General features: G+C 37.6%; 1 protein-coding gene across 2 annotated transcripts in view; it reads left to right on the forward strand.

Moving 5' to 3' along the window:
- The window catches only part of ahi1 (Abelson helper integration site 1), a 225,479-nt gene that overhangs the window by 60,600 nt on the left and 147,776 nt on the right, over positions 1 to 17,103 (forward strand). For both annotated transcript variants that reach the window (XM_051919275.1, XM_051919274.1), the window contains exons 16-17: positions 36 to 166; positions 2,474 to 2,614. In XM_051919275.1, coding sequence (XP_051775235.1) covers positions 36 to 166; positions 2,474 to 2,614 — 272 coding nt within the window. The remainder of the gene's footprint in view (positions 1 to 35; positions 167 to 2,473; positions 2,615 to 17,103) is intronic.

Genomic DNA, 17,103 nt, shown 5'->3' on the forward strand with positions numbered 1-17,103 from the left:
TTGATTAATGTACTATATTTTATTTAATGTTTTAGATTAGCTGCAAAAAAGTACACTGGTGCCACAAACTACCGAGAGAAGATCCACAGTAACCTCACTCCCTGTGGAAGTTTTCTTTTTTCTGGAAGTGAAGATGGCATGGCTTATGTCTGGAATGCAGAGACAGGTGCGACTTAGCTTTCAACTTACTGCTCATAGTGAAAAACATTTTTTGAACTATATAAAGAAGATCTGCCAGTGACACAGTGATTAGCACTGTTGGCAACACAACAGCTCAAAAATCCTTTGTTTTAAAATGTGTCATTCATACTATGGTTGTGTTTCCCCACCATGGCTATTCTTAAAATACTCTTGACTTCCTCCCAGGGCCTACAGTAAGTCGAGATTAGAATTCTAGATGGAAGGGTAATTAGTTGGTGACTTTGGACTGTCCCGGTGTGGATGAGTGTATAGCACAGTGGTAGAAACTTGCTTGGAAAACACAGATGGGCACTAGAATACATTTTTGCCTACCAGTTCAAAGCACCTGAATGAGTATGGGTGTTTGTGTGTATGAGTTGACTGTGTCGTGGCTTGCTGTTTCTGGGATCCACTGATGTAAAAAAGAAGCCTGAGTTAGTGAACGGGTGGATGGAGACTATTGTGATGTTTATCTTTGTAAACAGGCAGTGTAGTGTAATCGTTAAGGCAACCACTCAATTTGATTGGAAACATTATGGTGAAATTTAAGGCCTAGGTTAACTTTCTGTCCTTGAGCATTTAACATAATTTGGTTTTGCTCTATTAATGAATAATGAATAATAACATATACAAAACCTGATTAAGCTGGGCTAAAAAGGGTAAATAAATCTATAAAAGAAATGTATATACAAAACAATCTCAGTAATGTAACTTGTGAAAGTTTACTATAATCTATCAAAATTAATAGTGCTCTTACAAATGTCATGTCATTTTCCAGCCTGCTTAATTCAGACTATGATTGTGGGGCTGGAGGCAAACACAGGACACAAGGCAGGAACAATCCCTGGACGGGGCCAGTCCATTACAGGGTGAACAAAAACACACACACACACACACCAGGGACAACTTAGCATTGTCAATCCGCCTAACCTGCATGTCTTTGGACTGTGGGAGGAAACCCACGCAGACATGGGGAACACATGGAAACACCACATAGGGAGGACCCAGGATGTGAGCCCTGGTCTCCTTACTGCAAGGCAGCAGCACTGCCACTGCATCGTGCTGAATAAATGTTAGTATTTCTAAGAATGCTATTGCCCAGTGGTAATTTCTTTGTCCGCACTTATTCTTGTCATGTCACTTCACTGAAATGCATATGACACAGGGTTTGGTTCTGTTTGCACGCCTCTCCTTGTATTCCCTCACTAATGATGATGAGATAAAGCAGCTCATTAAACTACTGATGGTGGGCATACTGTACATGCTCTATTAGTGTTATGGTTTGTGACTTTGAAAATCACCTTATAATTTACTATCAGAGTGCCATATTCACCTGATAACCATAATGGTTAGTCCGTAATAAATTTGCCTTTTACTTCTGTTATCCCCAAACATTTGTCATAACTGAATAGCTTTACAAGTCCCATTTGATGAAAATGACTGTGGCGAGACATGCTCCAGCATTTACATTTAGCTTCTGGCAGTTGGAAATTGTGGGGTGGGTGTGTGCGTGTGTGTGTGGTGTTGGGCATAGGTGAGTAGGAGTGGTCCCTGTGTTGGACTGGAGTTGTGTCCAGGCCTGTTCTCAGCCTTTTGCCCACTCCTGGTGAAACAGCCTTTGGCCCACAAAAACCTGAAATAGATTGAGAATGTTTTAGAAATGACCTGCTAAATTCTGTCCATTTAGGTGCCTGAAGTAACCTGAATGTTACTGCATGCATACATTTTTCTAACTTGTTATTAATTATATTAGACTATATTACAGGTATTTTTGCATATTTCTCATTTTCTTTATCTGTGATGTAAAATTAGAGCAACTACATAATGGAAGACAGAAGAAGTCTTGAGGTCTGACTGGAAAGCATTTGCAATGTTTTATTAATGGTAGCATCTCAATATTATTCAGATACCATATCCCATTTTAGTTTTTTCCTTTTTTACACAGTTTAAATCTCATTAATCTCCATCAGTTCTTTCCCTGTAATGGTTTGACCTGGTCAATAATTAAAGAATGTGTGCTTCCATAATACCTAAAGTGAGAGGCTATATTTTAATACTTCAGTGGCTATGACTGTTGCAAACTGCTAAGATGCTGTTCTTTTACTTTAAATTTAGATATTTTGTTTTACCCAATTACTTTATTTAGAATTATAAGTCATCGTAATTACAATTATGTAATATCAGTCATTTCACTGCTTAAAACTATATATGACATTCTGACTGAATGAAAAGGCGATTCACGATACAGATATGTCAGTTTCCTTTGTCTCCAACTATTGCCTTCATGTTTCAGGAGACCAGGTTGCAGTGTACTCTGAGCTCTGTTACTCATCTCCACTTCGTGATGTTGCTTTTCATCCTCATGAGAACATGGTGGCATTCTGTGCATTTGGATCTCACCATCCAGTTTATGTTTATTTATATGATCGCAAAGGTGAGTATAAAATATACAATACCATTTAAAAGTTTTGAGTAACCCAGACATTTTCGTGCTTTTGATAGAAATGGATACCTTTTTATTAAGGTATCCTTACACTGATTTAAAGATACAGCCAAGACATTACTAATGTTGCAAATGGCGTTTACTGCTTGAAAGGTGTGACAGATAGGGGGCGCTGTCGCTCCCTTGAACCCTTGGCTCAAACGCCAAACACCAGATAAAAGTCCAATAATAATTTTTATTCGGACTATAATGTGCACAAAGCACCCTCCACTCCACTATACTCATAAATACACCAATACACAATAAACAATCAATCCTCCACTCTCCCTGACGCGTTGCCACCCTTCCACCCAGCTCAGCTCAACGACTGGGATCTCCCACAGTCCTTTTATAGTCCGTGACCCGGAAGTGGTTCGCTCTCTCTGTCCATGTGACTAGGAACACTTCCGGGTCAGATAAAAACTCTTCTTCTTCATCCCGGAAGTACGTCATTCCTCCTGTTGCTGTGACTAAGACGTACTTCCAGGTTATAGGGCACGTAAGAGTCTCTGGGCCTCCCTGCAGCATCCTCTGTTGGGCCCAAGGTATCCAGCAGGGCTGTAAAGGAAAACTCCATTGTCCATGATTCCCTGCTGGTATTCGGGGCACCTCCATGCTGCAGGGAGAGCTCCACCTGGCGGCCTGAGGGTATTGGCCGGGATAAAATGCAGGCCATATATCACAAAGGGTAGATTTTTTAAATAAATTATTCACATATGCCTGCCAAGCCCTATTTGTAGCAGCTATTCTTTCAGTGCCCTAATGGTCAACTTCCTTAGCTTACCCTAATTAATCACATTTACATGCTCATTGGTATTTTGATAAACCTTTGTTAATTGTGTTTGCACAGATGGAATCTTAAGTTCTGTACAGTAAAATAAGAATTGTTAGGGTAACACTTCAGTTTAGAACTTGAAAAGTGAATGTATTGCTCATACACTGTTAGGTAACAAGACCTAAAAAAGAGTCGTCTTTTGGTCTCAATAACACTGACAAAGCATCAGCAAAGTGGTTAGACCTCTCTACAATGTGGCTTACTAAAATCTGGAATGATCAGAAGTGGGTTAAGTGAGATATAGTTCTCTTGATATTGTAAACTTCAGTGTAGGATGGGTGAATACTTCATACGGTGTTACTGGCATATCAAAGGCTTTTCATATGCCTCACTGTACAGAGATAAATAAACACTTTACTGATGATTTGTGTTGCTAAATCCAAAAGAAGCTTAAAATAAGGTTTTGTTTTATAAAAATGTAAGATGCATTTTTGCAGTACTTAAAATAAATTATTACATTAAGATGTCTTTCCTTGGGTTTCAAGGTACTGGCATTCACAATTCTGCATTCATAAGCAGCCAGAGGCTCTTCCATAAGACAAGCTGCCAATAAACTGAAGATTTCACACAAAGGTGTCCACTGGATCTAACCAAGACAGAAAATGAAGCAGAAGGCCCAGATGCACAGCTGTACACAAAGTTTAAGAACATCAGAGTGTGTAGCTTGAGAAACGGACGCCTTGAAGTTGCTCAGTTGTCTGATTTCCTAAATACATGCCAAATACCAGCGTCCTCTGAAACAATGAAAAGATAACTATGAAAATGCTGGCCGTTGAGGCAAATTTTCAAAGAAAATGCCATATCTGAAACTGTCCTATAAAATAAAAAGGCTAAGATGAGCAACACTTCAGAATAACCCAAAAACCCTTGCCCAATGTCTAAGTTCTTTTGACTATTTTAACCTTTTATTTTCTCTGTAGCAGTTGACACTGGTATTTGGCACTTACCCTGTATTTAAGGATGTAGCCAGCTGAGGACCTGTAAGGCATTTGTTTCTCAAACTTCACACTGTCATGTCTTCATCATTTTATGCAGTTGTCCATCTGGGACTTCCTCTTTTTTTTTTTACTTCCCTGGTCAGATCCGTTTTGCTCTCTTCTATCAAGACAGCAGTAGACACCTTTGTATGAAATGTTTGGTTTTTTTGGCAGTCTGTAACGTGGAACAAGCTTAATTTCACACAATAACCATAGACTGACATATTTCTTCAGAAAGCAGTTTCATTTTTGCTATTTTTGAACCTAGAATTGAACATTAGGAATGCCAGTACCTTACAACCCACGGAAAGAAAACTTATTTGCTCTATTGAACAGAATAACAGGTTTCAGTTCTAACAGAATTATACAAATTTCTGTAATCCATGTTTACTTCCTAATTGTTAATTAAGGATAAGTTAAGGAAATTGTCCATTAGCACACCGAAGGGACGGCTGCTGAAAATGGGACCTTATGGTCGTATATGATTAATAAATTATAAGTCCGCCATTTCTAGCAGTAATAACCAATAGAGACATTAGTAATGTTGTGGCTGTATTTTTAAATCAATTTAATGTTATCAGTTATTCAGCATTTGAGTTTGCTATCATTTGAAATCAGTAAACAATATTTAAAATGTTACATGAACTAAGAATCGGATGGTTATTCTGTTCTCACAGAACACTGGAATATGGGTGATTAAGTGGCTTAATTACTGGCACCAGTCATTTCCCTGAAATACCACATTTTATCTTGATGCATCACAGAATAGCCCACTTAGTTGATTTTGTCGTGAAAATGTGAAGTACAGTATTTGTTGTTGCAAGTTCTTTAAATAAAATACTACGTTTGTGGTCATCTTTTTAAATATAGGCACGGCTTTCAGTAAACAGTTTGGTATAGTGCAGCACTGAAAGAGTTAATCATACAGAGCTTTTAATTTTACTCATGAGTAATATCAGTTATTTTTTTTTCTCTCTTGGGTTTTCATGTACACTTAGTTTTTTACTTGTATTCCACACAAAGAAACCTTTTTACATTTTTGAATTTAGTCAGATCTTTTTTTATCTTGACAATAAAATTAAAAATGGTGACTCATTACATTTTAAAATTAAAGTTCTACATTTCAAGAAGCATTTTTTTACTTAAGCAAATAGTTATATCAAGACCTCAGATAAGTAACTATTAGATTTTTTTTTACATTAGTCCTTTCTATAGTATTTGTCAGTAGCTATTAAAATGTAATTTGGAATTTATTTTAAAAATGTATTTTCTGGACTTACTTAAGATTAATTTAGTATATTTGCAAGTACATTTCCAGGAGTATAGTGTGCCTTCATAGTACAGTGTATTCACACCCCTTCATTTTTTTTACACATTTTGTTATGTTGTAGCTTTGTGCTAACATGATTTAAATTCATTTTTCCCCACACCAAGCAACACTCTACACCAATTTCCTTTCAGATTTATTACACATTAAAAAGTGAACTGTCCCATTGACACAAGCTAGCATTTTGAGCCTTTTGCAATGACACTTGAAATTTGTCTCGGGTGCATCCCATTCTACACCTTGTTTGGGGTTCACTTGAGGTCAATTCAGTTGTTTGGACTGATTAAGAAAAGATAGGAGGCTGAAAGATTTGCCTGCAGAGCAGAGAGACAGGATTGTATCAAGGCACAGCTCTGGGGAAGGCTACAAAAATTACCACTGAAAGTTCCCAAGAGCACATGGGTCTCCATTAATTCTTAAACTGAGTAAGTTTAGAACAACCACAACTCTTAAAAGAGCTGGCCATTTAAGAAATGAGCAATCAGTGGAGAATGGCTTTGGTGAGAAAGGATGACAAAGAACCTGATGGTCTCTCTGGTTAAGCTCCAGAATACCTGTGTAGGGATGCGAGAAACCTCCAGACAGACATTGTAACATTCCACCGATCTGGGCTTCATGAAGAGTGGCCAGACAGAAGTCTTTCCTCACTAAAAGTTTCATGGAAGCCTGCTTGGAGTTTGCAAAAAGGCACTTAAAGGACTCTCAGACTGTGAGAAACAAGATTCTCTAGTCTGATGAGACCAAGATTAGCATCATTTCTGGAAGAAACTAGGCACTGCTCATCTCTGCGCCATACCACTCCAACAGTAAAGCATGCTATTGGGTTGTTCTTCAAGAAGGAGTTGAGAGAAAGCTGAGTGGAAAAAAAGTACAGATATATCCTTAAAGAAACCCTCCTCAAAAGTGTTCTGGACCAAAGGTTCAACTGCCAACAGGATAATGACCCCAAGCCCAAAGCAAAGCCAGCACAACATCCTTGAGTTGCCCAGCCATATCCTGAAAATATCTGTATACTGATGGATGGTCTCAGTCTGAATTGAAAGCATTTCTGTGGAGAAGAATGAGAGAAAAATCCCTAAATGTAGATGTGTGAACCCTATTGTGTCATGCCCAAGACGACCCCAGGCTGTAATTGCTGCTTAAAGGGACTTCAACAAAGTACTGAGTAAAGGGTCTGAATACTTGTGTCAATGTGATATTATAGTTTTTTTTATTTTTTAATGAATTTGCAAGCATTTCTAAAATCATGTTTTCACTTCGTTATTCTGGGGTATTGATTGTTACTTGATAAGGGATAAATGTATATAATTTTGGCACAAACTGCACTATAACAGAATGGCAGGGCCCCTGAGCCTGTGTGAGCAGCATTGGGTGCAAAGCAGGAACCAACCCTGGACGGGAAACCAATTTGGTGCATGGCTTACTCATACATGCACCCACAATTGATTTATATTGTTTATCATCTCCAGTTAACATGCAAATGTATGAAATGTGGGAGGACATAAACACAGCTGAGAGAAATAAAAATGGCATTCTTTAAGAGAAAAGAGAGGAAAAAAGAAATCATATGCAGTGACCAGGCAAGATTTAACCCAAAGATGCAGTTACTGTGAGCCCCAGTGATAGAACTACTGCAACACCATGCCATGGAGCTTCATATTTAGTTAAATCCTAGTAATAAATATGTGACCAACATCATAATCTGTTCGCGGATTTACTGTTTCAGATCAGGTCATTATACAATGTGTATTATTAAGGATTTTTTTTATTACAATTTCCTCCATTTTTCAGTTTCCACTTTAAAATGCAGGAAGGGCAGAGGCAAACAAATGAACATCATAGAGATTTTTTTGTTTCTGTCTTTTCATGCCCAGAGGGGGGCTGGGTGGTCTCGTGGCCTCTGAACCCCTGCAGATTTTATTTTTTTTTCTCCAGCCGTCTGGAGTTTTTTGTTTTTTTCTGTCCTCCCTGGCCATCGGACCTGACTCTTATTCTATGTTAATTAGTGTTGTCTTATTTTAATTCTTACTTTGTCTTTTTTCTCTTTTCTTCATCATGTAAAGCACTTTGAGCTACATTATTTGTATGAAAATGTGCTATAGAAATAAATGTTGTTGTTGTTTATCCATTCATTCTTTGAACCAAATTTTTCTGGTAAATACAGGAATGGCCATTATGGAAGAATTGGACATGTTTGTCCTTTGCTAGGCACACATTCTGAGTGGCACTGTCATAATTTAGATTGTGCAATCAACCCATCGGTTTATGACTGAAGTGTTAGGAGTGTCCAGAGACCTCAACAGAAAACCCAAATTGAGTTAATGGAATTTCCTTAAGATTTTGACTACTAACTTCCTGTAATTTTTAATAGCATGTCTCATTCACTTTTTTTATAACTGTTATATTCTTTATATATACTTAAAACATTTTTTTTAGTGATTGCATAATAGATCCAGGCCTTTAATGACCTCTTGGGCAGTGTGTCTGTTTGCAGAGAAAGTGTTGATCTTGTCGAGAGGTTTACTTACCTTGGCAGTGACATTCATGCCTCTGGTGACTCTTCCTATGAAGTCAGTAGACGGATTGGGAGAGCATGGGGGGGTCAGGAGGTCGCTGGAAAGGGGTGTGTGGTGCTTCTGATATCTCTGCAAAAGAATGAAGGTCCAAGTCTTTAGAATCCTGGTGCTTCCTGTCTTGCTTATAAGGTTGCGAGACATGGACGCTATCCAGTGACCTGAGACAAAGACTGGAGTCCTTTCGTACTGTGTCTCTCCAGAAAATCCTTGGGTACCATTGGTTTGACTTTGTGTTGCTCATGGAATCCTGAATGAGGCACATTACCTGCATTGTGAGGGATCGTCAGTTAGAGCACTACGGCCATGTGGTGCATCATTGTTGGGGACCTAAGTGGCAGGACCAGGCCAAGGGGGGTTGCCCACGTAACACCTGGCTGCGGCAGATAGACGGTCATTTCTGGGGGGTGGGACTGGACTGCGTGTCTGCCTGAGGGGTTGCCAACCGGGATCCCGAGTTGTTTCGTCGTGTAGTGGGTGCGGCAACACACTGTACCAGTGCATGCTCCCCAACTTGACTTGACTTGATTGCATAATAGCTTTTTGCCTGTTGATTACATTTTAATTAAAATCAGTGTTCTGTATCTTAATGCAATGATCAATGGTTTTGTGCTTGACCTGCTAACACCGGTAAAAACAAAGTTTTATTTTTCAACAAGATCCCAGTGAACACAATTACACAAAGCTTTTTTGTGTGACTAAAATAATCTTTTGTCATTTTCGTGCAAGTACTCCTCAGTAGCTGACTTCATACCTTCATCATTGGCATAGTGTGTTTTATAGAGGCAGCCCATCAGTTTGAAGAACAAGCCACAAAGTATTCTAAAGACAGCTAAAAGTTTTAAAAAAAAGCTTACCTCGAAAAGCACGCATCGAGTATTATGCTTGAACTTTTTCAGTCAAACAGTTTTAATGGATTTAATTTAAATATTATGCTGTTTTGAAGATTAAAGTAATTTAGTTAACCTTGTCAATAATCGCAACTCCAAAATCCGCTTTAATAAAAGGATGTGTCTGTTTGTGTGTCCGTCTAGTTGCGGTGTCTCTGTCATTGTAAAAGATGGTGCAACATAAAAACTTTAAATAATAAATTGCATTGCATTTGTCATTCCAATAAATGGCAACTCACAAGCATTAACACTGCTTTATGAATCCCATACCAAATGGCATATAGCAGAAACATGCATTGCATCTGTTCTATCAGCAGATGGAACATTACATTATAAGTACTTTTATTAATCAAAAAACGCATTAACACTGCTTTTTCTCCATTAATGCCGAGTTCTGTGTTAATTATCAACCAAGTTTTCAACCAGCTATTTCAGCATCAAAGAACACTTTTGTCTTGCTGTGCAGATAAAATGTCATGTTTCTCTGCCTAATTTATGTTTCTGTAGAATCAGTTGTAGAATAGTTATCAGCTCATCAAAAATGTTGTATATCCTCTGCTTTCTTGCAGATAGAACTTTTTTTTTTTTTTTAATTTGTCAATTCAAGATGTTATCTTTGAAAGTCTGTCTTTGGAATATTTCCTGCTTTATCTGATTTGTGTTTAAAATAATTTTTTAACCTTGAAAAAAGTGTTGTCGTCTTTAATAGAAACTGTGAATTTTCTTAAACTGTACATACAGAAAAAGAAGGAAATCTGCAACAGAAAGAAGTACATTGAAATATCAGTTTTCAGATAGTCTGTACAATGATAAGGTGAAATGTAAACCACCACAACTACACAATACTTGTAAAGGCTTCAGGCCACTGGGATTAAGTTAAGTATGGGAAGGGTACTTTTTACTTCCTTAAAGAAATTCTCTACCCAAAAATTATATTTTTTGTAGGATACTTATGCAGTTTGTAATGAGCCAAGAGAAATTTTTAATCTCATGTTTCATGTAGAATGAGAGAAAAAAGTGTATGATAGAACACAATGGTAACTAGTGCTGTAAAATATTTTCTTATGCAAAAATATAACCTGAATAAATTAATTGATGGTAGTGAGACCAGCTTTGTTATATGGGTTGGAGATGATGGCACTGACCAGAAAGCAGGAGGCAGAGCTGGAAGTGGCAGAGTTAAAGATGCTAAGATTTGTATTGGGTGTGACGAGAATGGACAGGATTAGAAATGAGGACATTACAGGGTCAGCTCAAGTTGGACAGTTGGGAGACAGAGAGACGAGATTGTGTTGGTTTGGACATGTGCAGAGGAGAGATGCTGAGTATATTGGGAGAAGGGTGCCAAGGATAGAACTGCCAGGCAAGTGGAAAAGAGGAAGGCCTAAGAGGAGGTTTATGGATGTGGTGAGAGAGGACATGCAGGTGGTGGGGGTGACAGAGCAAGATGATGAGGACAGGAAGATATGGAAGAGGATGCTCCGCTGTGGTGACCCCTAACAGGAACAGCCGAAAGAAGAAGGTAAATTAATTGACCATTTCAGAAATTCAATTTGTATTTTTCCATATAGGGCATATCACCTTAAAAGGCATTAGTCACTAACATTTAAAGAATACTCCACTCAAAAATTATATTTTTTATATGCTACTTACCCCAAGTAGCATGTAATGATTGCTGAGAAAAAAAAATGTTTTCATGGGGAATGGGGAGAAAACAGTTTATGATATAATAGAAGCCAATATTGGCCAATGCTTTACAATGGCAAATGATATATAAAATATTCATGGAAAAATTATTTTTTAAATGATTACTCATGTTGCCTTATCACATGTCCATTATCCAGTCGTATGCTCAAAATGTGCAAAACACAGAAAATAAGTGAACATTGGAAACTGGGAAAATGCATTCCACATAACACTGTGCTTTTTGAACTGAAGACAGGCCACCAAACCAATGAGTGAAGGAAGAGACCGATTTTTAGTTCAAAAGCACAATATTATGGGGAATGCATTTTGTATTTATGTTGTATGCAGATTTTCCTGGAAGCATCACATAATCATATTGTTGTATAAAGCATGTGTTTTGCACGTTTTGAGCATACGACTGGATAATGGATAGGTAGGTTATGCGACACCCGTAACGTGACAAGTTTTTTCTATTCAAATTGCTAGCCACTGTACAGCTTTGGTCATTATTGCCTTCTATTATTTCAAACTTTTTTTCTGTCATTCTGCATGAAAACATGAGATTAGACACTTTACTTACCCATCACTACGTAGTACATGTGGTAAGTAACATATAAAAAAAAATGTAATATTTTGACGGAATTTTCAGGATTCATGTGCTGCAGTCGTAGCAGACAGGCTAGTCCAACATTGTAAAACATAATGGTTGACATTGATTGTCAATGGCTAAACTAGATAGATAGATAGATAGATAGATACTTTATTAATCCCAAGGGGAAATTCACATACTCCAGCAGCAGCATACTGATAAAAAACAATGAATTAAAGAGTAATAAAAATGCAGGTATAACAGACAATAACTTTGTATAATGTTAACGTTTACCCCCCCGGGTGGAATTGAAGAATCGCATAGTGTGGAGACCCTACTATACAACAGATAGATAGATAATATTTTATTTGTTACATGGGGTGAATTTTAGCTTTTTACAAAAGCCCAGGAAATATAACAAACAACAACACCTCCCATCAAGTACTCATAAGAATTACAAAAAGAATTAACCTTCTTTGCATTGTTCATAATGGAAATTTAGTTTTAATCTTTATTCTTTAATCGTCTTCTATCCCTAGCAAGTTGAGAGTGCATCCCATAACCGGTCCCGCTTTCTTAATCAGCTCGTAGATTCAGTAGGTCTCTCCTTAAGTGATGTTACTGGCCGAGCACACCACACTAGCTATCACAGAGTTGAAGAACACGTGAAGGCTGTCCTAAGGCATAGGTGCTCTGTTAATACTGAAGAGATTGTTAAAGGTTTTGAATGTGATGTGATCCATAAGTGGTAACTAGTGGAGAAGATGATGTTATATGAAGATATCTGATATTTGAGCATTTTGAACCTTTTTAAGGAGGTGAAGTGGTCACAATGTAGATAAAGTCTGGACGAGATACAGAGCAAATCCAACTTAGAATGTATGAGCTGGAGGTAGTATAATGCAGAAATGCATGCCGTCTTTGTGAAACACCAACAGTCCTGTGTTAATGCAGGTATCGTTCATATTAAGGCAAGCTGATGGGTTTGAAATAACAGCCTACAAAGGCATAGCAGTCTGTAGTTGTAGAGCTGTTTAGGTTGAACCAGAGCTACTATCAAAGATAAACTAGTTTTTCATGCAGTTCTCTTTACAGTTGTTGATGTTTCATGCTGACATAGCATTTGGCAGACACCCCATTGTTTTTTTTTTTTTTTTTTTTTTTTTTAAAAAAAAAGACATTTCAGTGCATGCCAGTTGTTATGCTTACTTTCCAGATACCAGCAAGACATTTTGCAACTCTTGTGGTCCCATGAACAAATAAATCATTATGACAGCTTTATGGTGTTTTATTTTATATATATTAGTACATTTTTTACTTTTTTGCATTACTTCCATGACTCTGAAATTTGTTGTCACTCATTGTGGTACTACCGTAGACTTTTGCAAGATCTGTGAACTTCGATTGTAACAGATATGCTTACTTTTAATATTTTATGGCCATTTATATGACACCGTATTTTTTGAAGTGTTCCACACTTGCATGCTTGCTATTGGGAGGCCGTCATCTTCCTGAATTTTTTTCAAATTAACTATTCATTAGTCTTTGTAAATTGCCATATATGAATAAGACAGTAAGGGTCCAGTTTGTTTTTAGGGGTGTTGGAAAATATTGAAAGCTGTTTAATGTTTTAGTCCTTTGGAAGGTTTTTGCAAACACCCATTGAATTTTTGCAGGGCAATTTTAGTTAGACAAGAGAAAATACAAGGCATATTATAACACAACAGAAAAAAATATACAGTGTGACATGGATGTGTTTGTATTTTAGAGCAGACTAAATGTGTGGTACTGTGTGTGTGTGACTGAGTGTATATATGTGGGTGTGCATTGTTGTATTATAGTGGGAAGTACTACACAAAGTGTGCCACACTGACATGAGTTAAATAAAAGCTAGAACGTTCTAGAACAACAAGTTTTTTAAGTCTGTAAAAAGTTAATAAGTACGAGTAAAGCACATCATGTTTCAAATGGTAACATTCCTAATTTCACTAGAACCAGTATCCTTTCTTGTCTTGGCTATAACTGAATTCTCATAAGAGGCAGTAAGTTTGAGTTATTTTCAATCATTTGTTCACACTGGCACTTACCGATGTGGGACACAGTTGCTGTTGGATGGGTCAGAAAGCCAGTAGGCAGGGCCGGCTCATGGGGTGAGGTAGTCATGCGATCTCCTCAGGTGGTACTTTGGTAAAGGCAGCATTTTCATGTAACAGTATTTATTTTTAAGATTACAAAATAATAATGCCAAAAAAACAAGACCTAAGTATATACTTTTGAGTATTATATACATATCCAGTGTCTTATTTATCCATTTCCTTCAGAAATGGTGAGGAAATATTTTTATTTTAAAGTTGCAAATTACTCCTAATGGAGTTCACAATGCCTTGCAAGAATGGAAATGGCGCAATGTCCGTGCTTGATGTAGGTGTTCATACTTTTGGTTTTTGCATTTTGCATTGTGTATAAATTATGTTATTTTGTAAAATTTTGTTAACGGATTAGTTTGGTATTTTTCATGTTAAAGTTATTTCTTCACAGTGATTGGAGATACTTAAAGTTTTAATTTAATATTAATTAAAAAAAAAAAAAAAACCTAGCCAGTCTTGCTGTTTTACAATGAATCCTATGGTGTACGAGGCTCCAATGGAAAATAAAAGCACAACAACTTACCAAATATGGCCTCTTTTGAGCTTTGATAAAAGAAAACATGCCTTCTGTGTTTCCGATATAAGCTGGTGACAACAAAAGGGTTTTGGAAATAATCATTTTATTCCATTTTTCTGGTACTGTTTTTCTCGAGGTAGGGATACATTTTTTTATTCACTTGTGTGAGTTCTCGCATAAATATGGAAGTAAATCAAAACAAAAGCAGCTACTTGGCTCGAACAGTTGAAAGTGATTTGGTCTTTTGAGAAGGATTCAGACCTCCAAGGGTTAAAGGTTATTGTGTTAAGAAGGCAATCCCTGAAGTAGTGCACGGAGCTGGTCTTCTTTTAGAATGGCTGAACATCATAAAATTGGTGTTTTTGGTTCCAAAATGACATGTATTAGGTATAGTATAAGCTGCATCTATTCACAAGATGCAAATCAATACTTGACAACTGCTTTGGATTGAAAAATGGATGCAAGATGGATTTGGTAAGTTTTTTTTATGCTTTGTGCACTGTGCCCTATTGGGTTCAATGTAAAATATCAGGACTAGCTATACATTTTTTTAACTTTATAGAAAACATTTAACTTTAGTACACAATTTCATGTGGCAAATGCATGTATGCCATGTTTGTAAGGAAATAAATTTGACTAAAAAAATACCCAACTTTAATTTCAAATAATGTTATTAAATGAGTGTAAACTGTTCTTTTAAATGTCAAGTTTGCACTATGTGTATTTAGTTAAAAATGGCAAGTGCTTGCTATCTTCTGGGGCAGTTTGAAACTGCTGAGGTATGTAGAGAAGCACGAGTGATGTTTTTTTATTGTTTTGATTGCTTGTTTTATGTGTATAATTATATTTAAGTTAATCTTTCATTCCGAAAAAAAATAATTACTTTTTTATGCATTATTTTGTCCGTTGTTCCAAGGAGGCACTATATTGCTTGTGTATTGTATCGTGAAACTTGTATTGCAATTCTAAATTGTTCGTGCATTAAGTGTATCATCTTGCGTCTAGTAATGTTCTATAGGAACAGCAAAAATTTGCCTTGTCCTGGGCAGTAGGCAGGAGCAGTGTTCCTAGAATGCTAAAGCACAGGCACCATATAAGCATGGGTTGCCTGACCATCTCTAAATAAAGAATGGGTTAGGCCCATAAAAGGATCCAACGTCTCCAGGTTGCCAGGTGGCAGCTTGTGGATATTAGCTGCATAAGCATAGGCAGAATTGTCCATTCAGTGGTAGGAGGCCAGAGCAGGAAACAGCCCCTGTGCTATGATGCACACACGAAAATGGCAAAAAGTGGTGTAAGGCTACAAAACTGGTCTGCCCAGAGTGGGGAAGCACACAAAGGCAGTCTGAGGTTAACCAAGACTGACTGGGAACAAATGTGTTTCTAAATGAAAGTTCAAAAAATATATTCTTCAATGCCCCACTTATATCAAGAATGCCCAACTAGAAAAGGGATGATCACAAACTCTTGCCTAGGAGACAAAAAGGGCAAGCAAAGAATCTTTATAAATAAAAGTTTTATTTCAACAATACTCCACAACAAAAGAAAGCTCAGGAATTTGGAATTAAGTTTGTGGAAATAAAGCAAGAACCAGGATAAGTGCTGTTGGAAAGCAGCAAAAACATTTGGAATTTAAGGCTCTTAAATCTGGTCTATTTTCTATTTTTTGTTTATTTTGATTTGATATACTTTATTAATCCCCAATAGAAATTGTTTATATATTAGTGCATTTTTTTGTATTTATCTATTTATGTTATTTATATAGATTGTGGTTAAGTGAGGAATCACAAGTCCCAATCAATATATGTTCAGGCATCAACCTGGTCATCCCTGTTTACTTCTACCAAAAATAAAACCAAATACAAGCATCCAGTAGTGTGGAGGCAGTGAAAAGAAAGATAAACAAAAGTAGGCAAAATCAGGCTTCAGATCACTTCGTTTTACAGCTGGTCAATCGCGCAGGAGCTCTGTCCTGTCTTGTGCTCTGTTCACAGAGTGATGCCTACTTCCTTCATCCCAATGACTTATAGGCAGAAGACCAGAAAGGGCGGAGTCAGGAGCCCTGACTGGGCATCGTCTTGGTGCTGTTGGGGGGAACAGGAGAGGACATGGGGACAGCACACCCTGTCTACCCAGGGTGGTAACACATACCTTAGAGGAGCCCTGTGGGTCATCCACAGATGTACAGTGCATCCGGAAAGTATTCACAGCGCATCACTTTTTCCACATTTTGTTATGTTACAGCCGTATTCCAAAATGGATTAAATTCATTTTTTTCCGCAGAATTCTACACACAATACCCCATAATGACAACGTGAAAAAAGTTTACTTGAGGTTTTTGAAAATTTATTAAAAATAAAAAAATTGAGAAAGCACATGTACATAAGTATTCTCAGCCTTTGCCATGAAGCTCAAAATTGAGCTCAGGTGCATCCTGTTTCCCCTGATCATCCTTGAGATGTTTCTGCAGCTTAATTGGAGTCCACCTGTGGTAAATTCAGTTGACTGGACATGATTTGGAAAGGCACACACCTGTCTATATAAGGTCCCACAGTTGACAGTTTATGTCAGAGCACAAACCAAGCATGAAGTCAAAGGAATTGTCTGTAGACCTCCGAGACAGGATTGTATCGAGGCACAAATCTGGGGAAGGTTACAGAAAAATTTCTTCTGCTTTGAAGGTCCCAATGAGCACAGTGGCCTCCATCATCCGTAAGTGGAAGAAGTTCGAAACCACCAGGACTCTTCCTGGAGCTGGCCAGCCATCTAAACTGAGCGATCGGGGGAGAAGGGCCTTAGTCAGGGAGGTGACCAAGAACCCGATGGTCACTCTGTCAGAGGTCCTCTGTGGAGAGAGGAGAACCTTCCAGAAGGACAACCATCTCTGCAGCAATCCACTA

Source organism: Erpetoichthys calabaricus, chromosome 15 (genome assembly GCF_900747795.2).
Source record: "Erpetoichthys calabaricus chromosome 15, fErpCal1.3, whole genome shotgun sequence".
Classification (NCBI taxonomy): domain Eukaryota; kingdom Metazoa; phylum Chordata; class Cladistia; order Polypteriformes; family Polypteridae; genus Erpetoichthys; species Erpetoichthys calabaricus.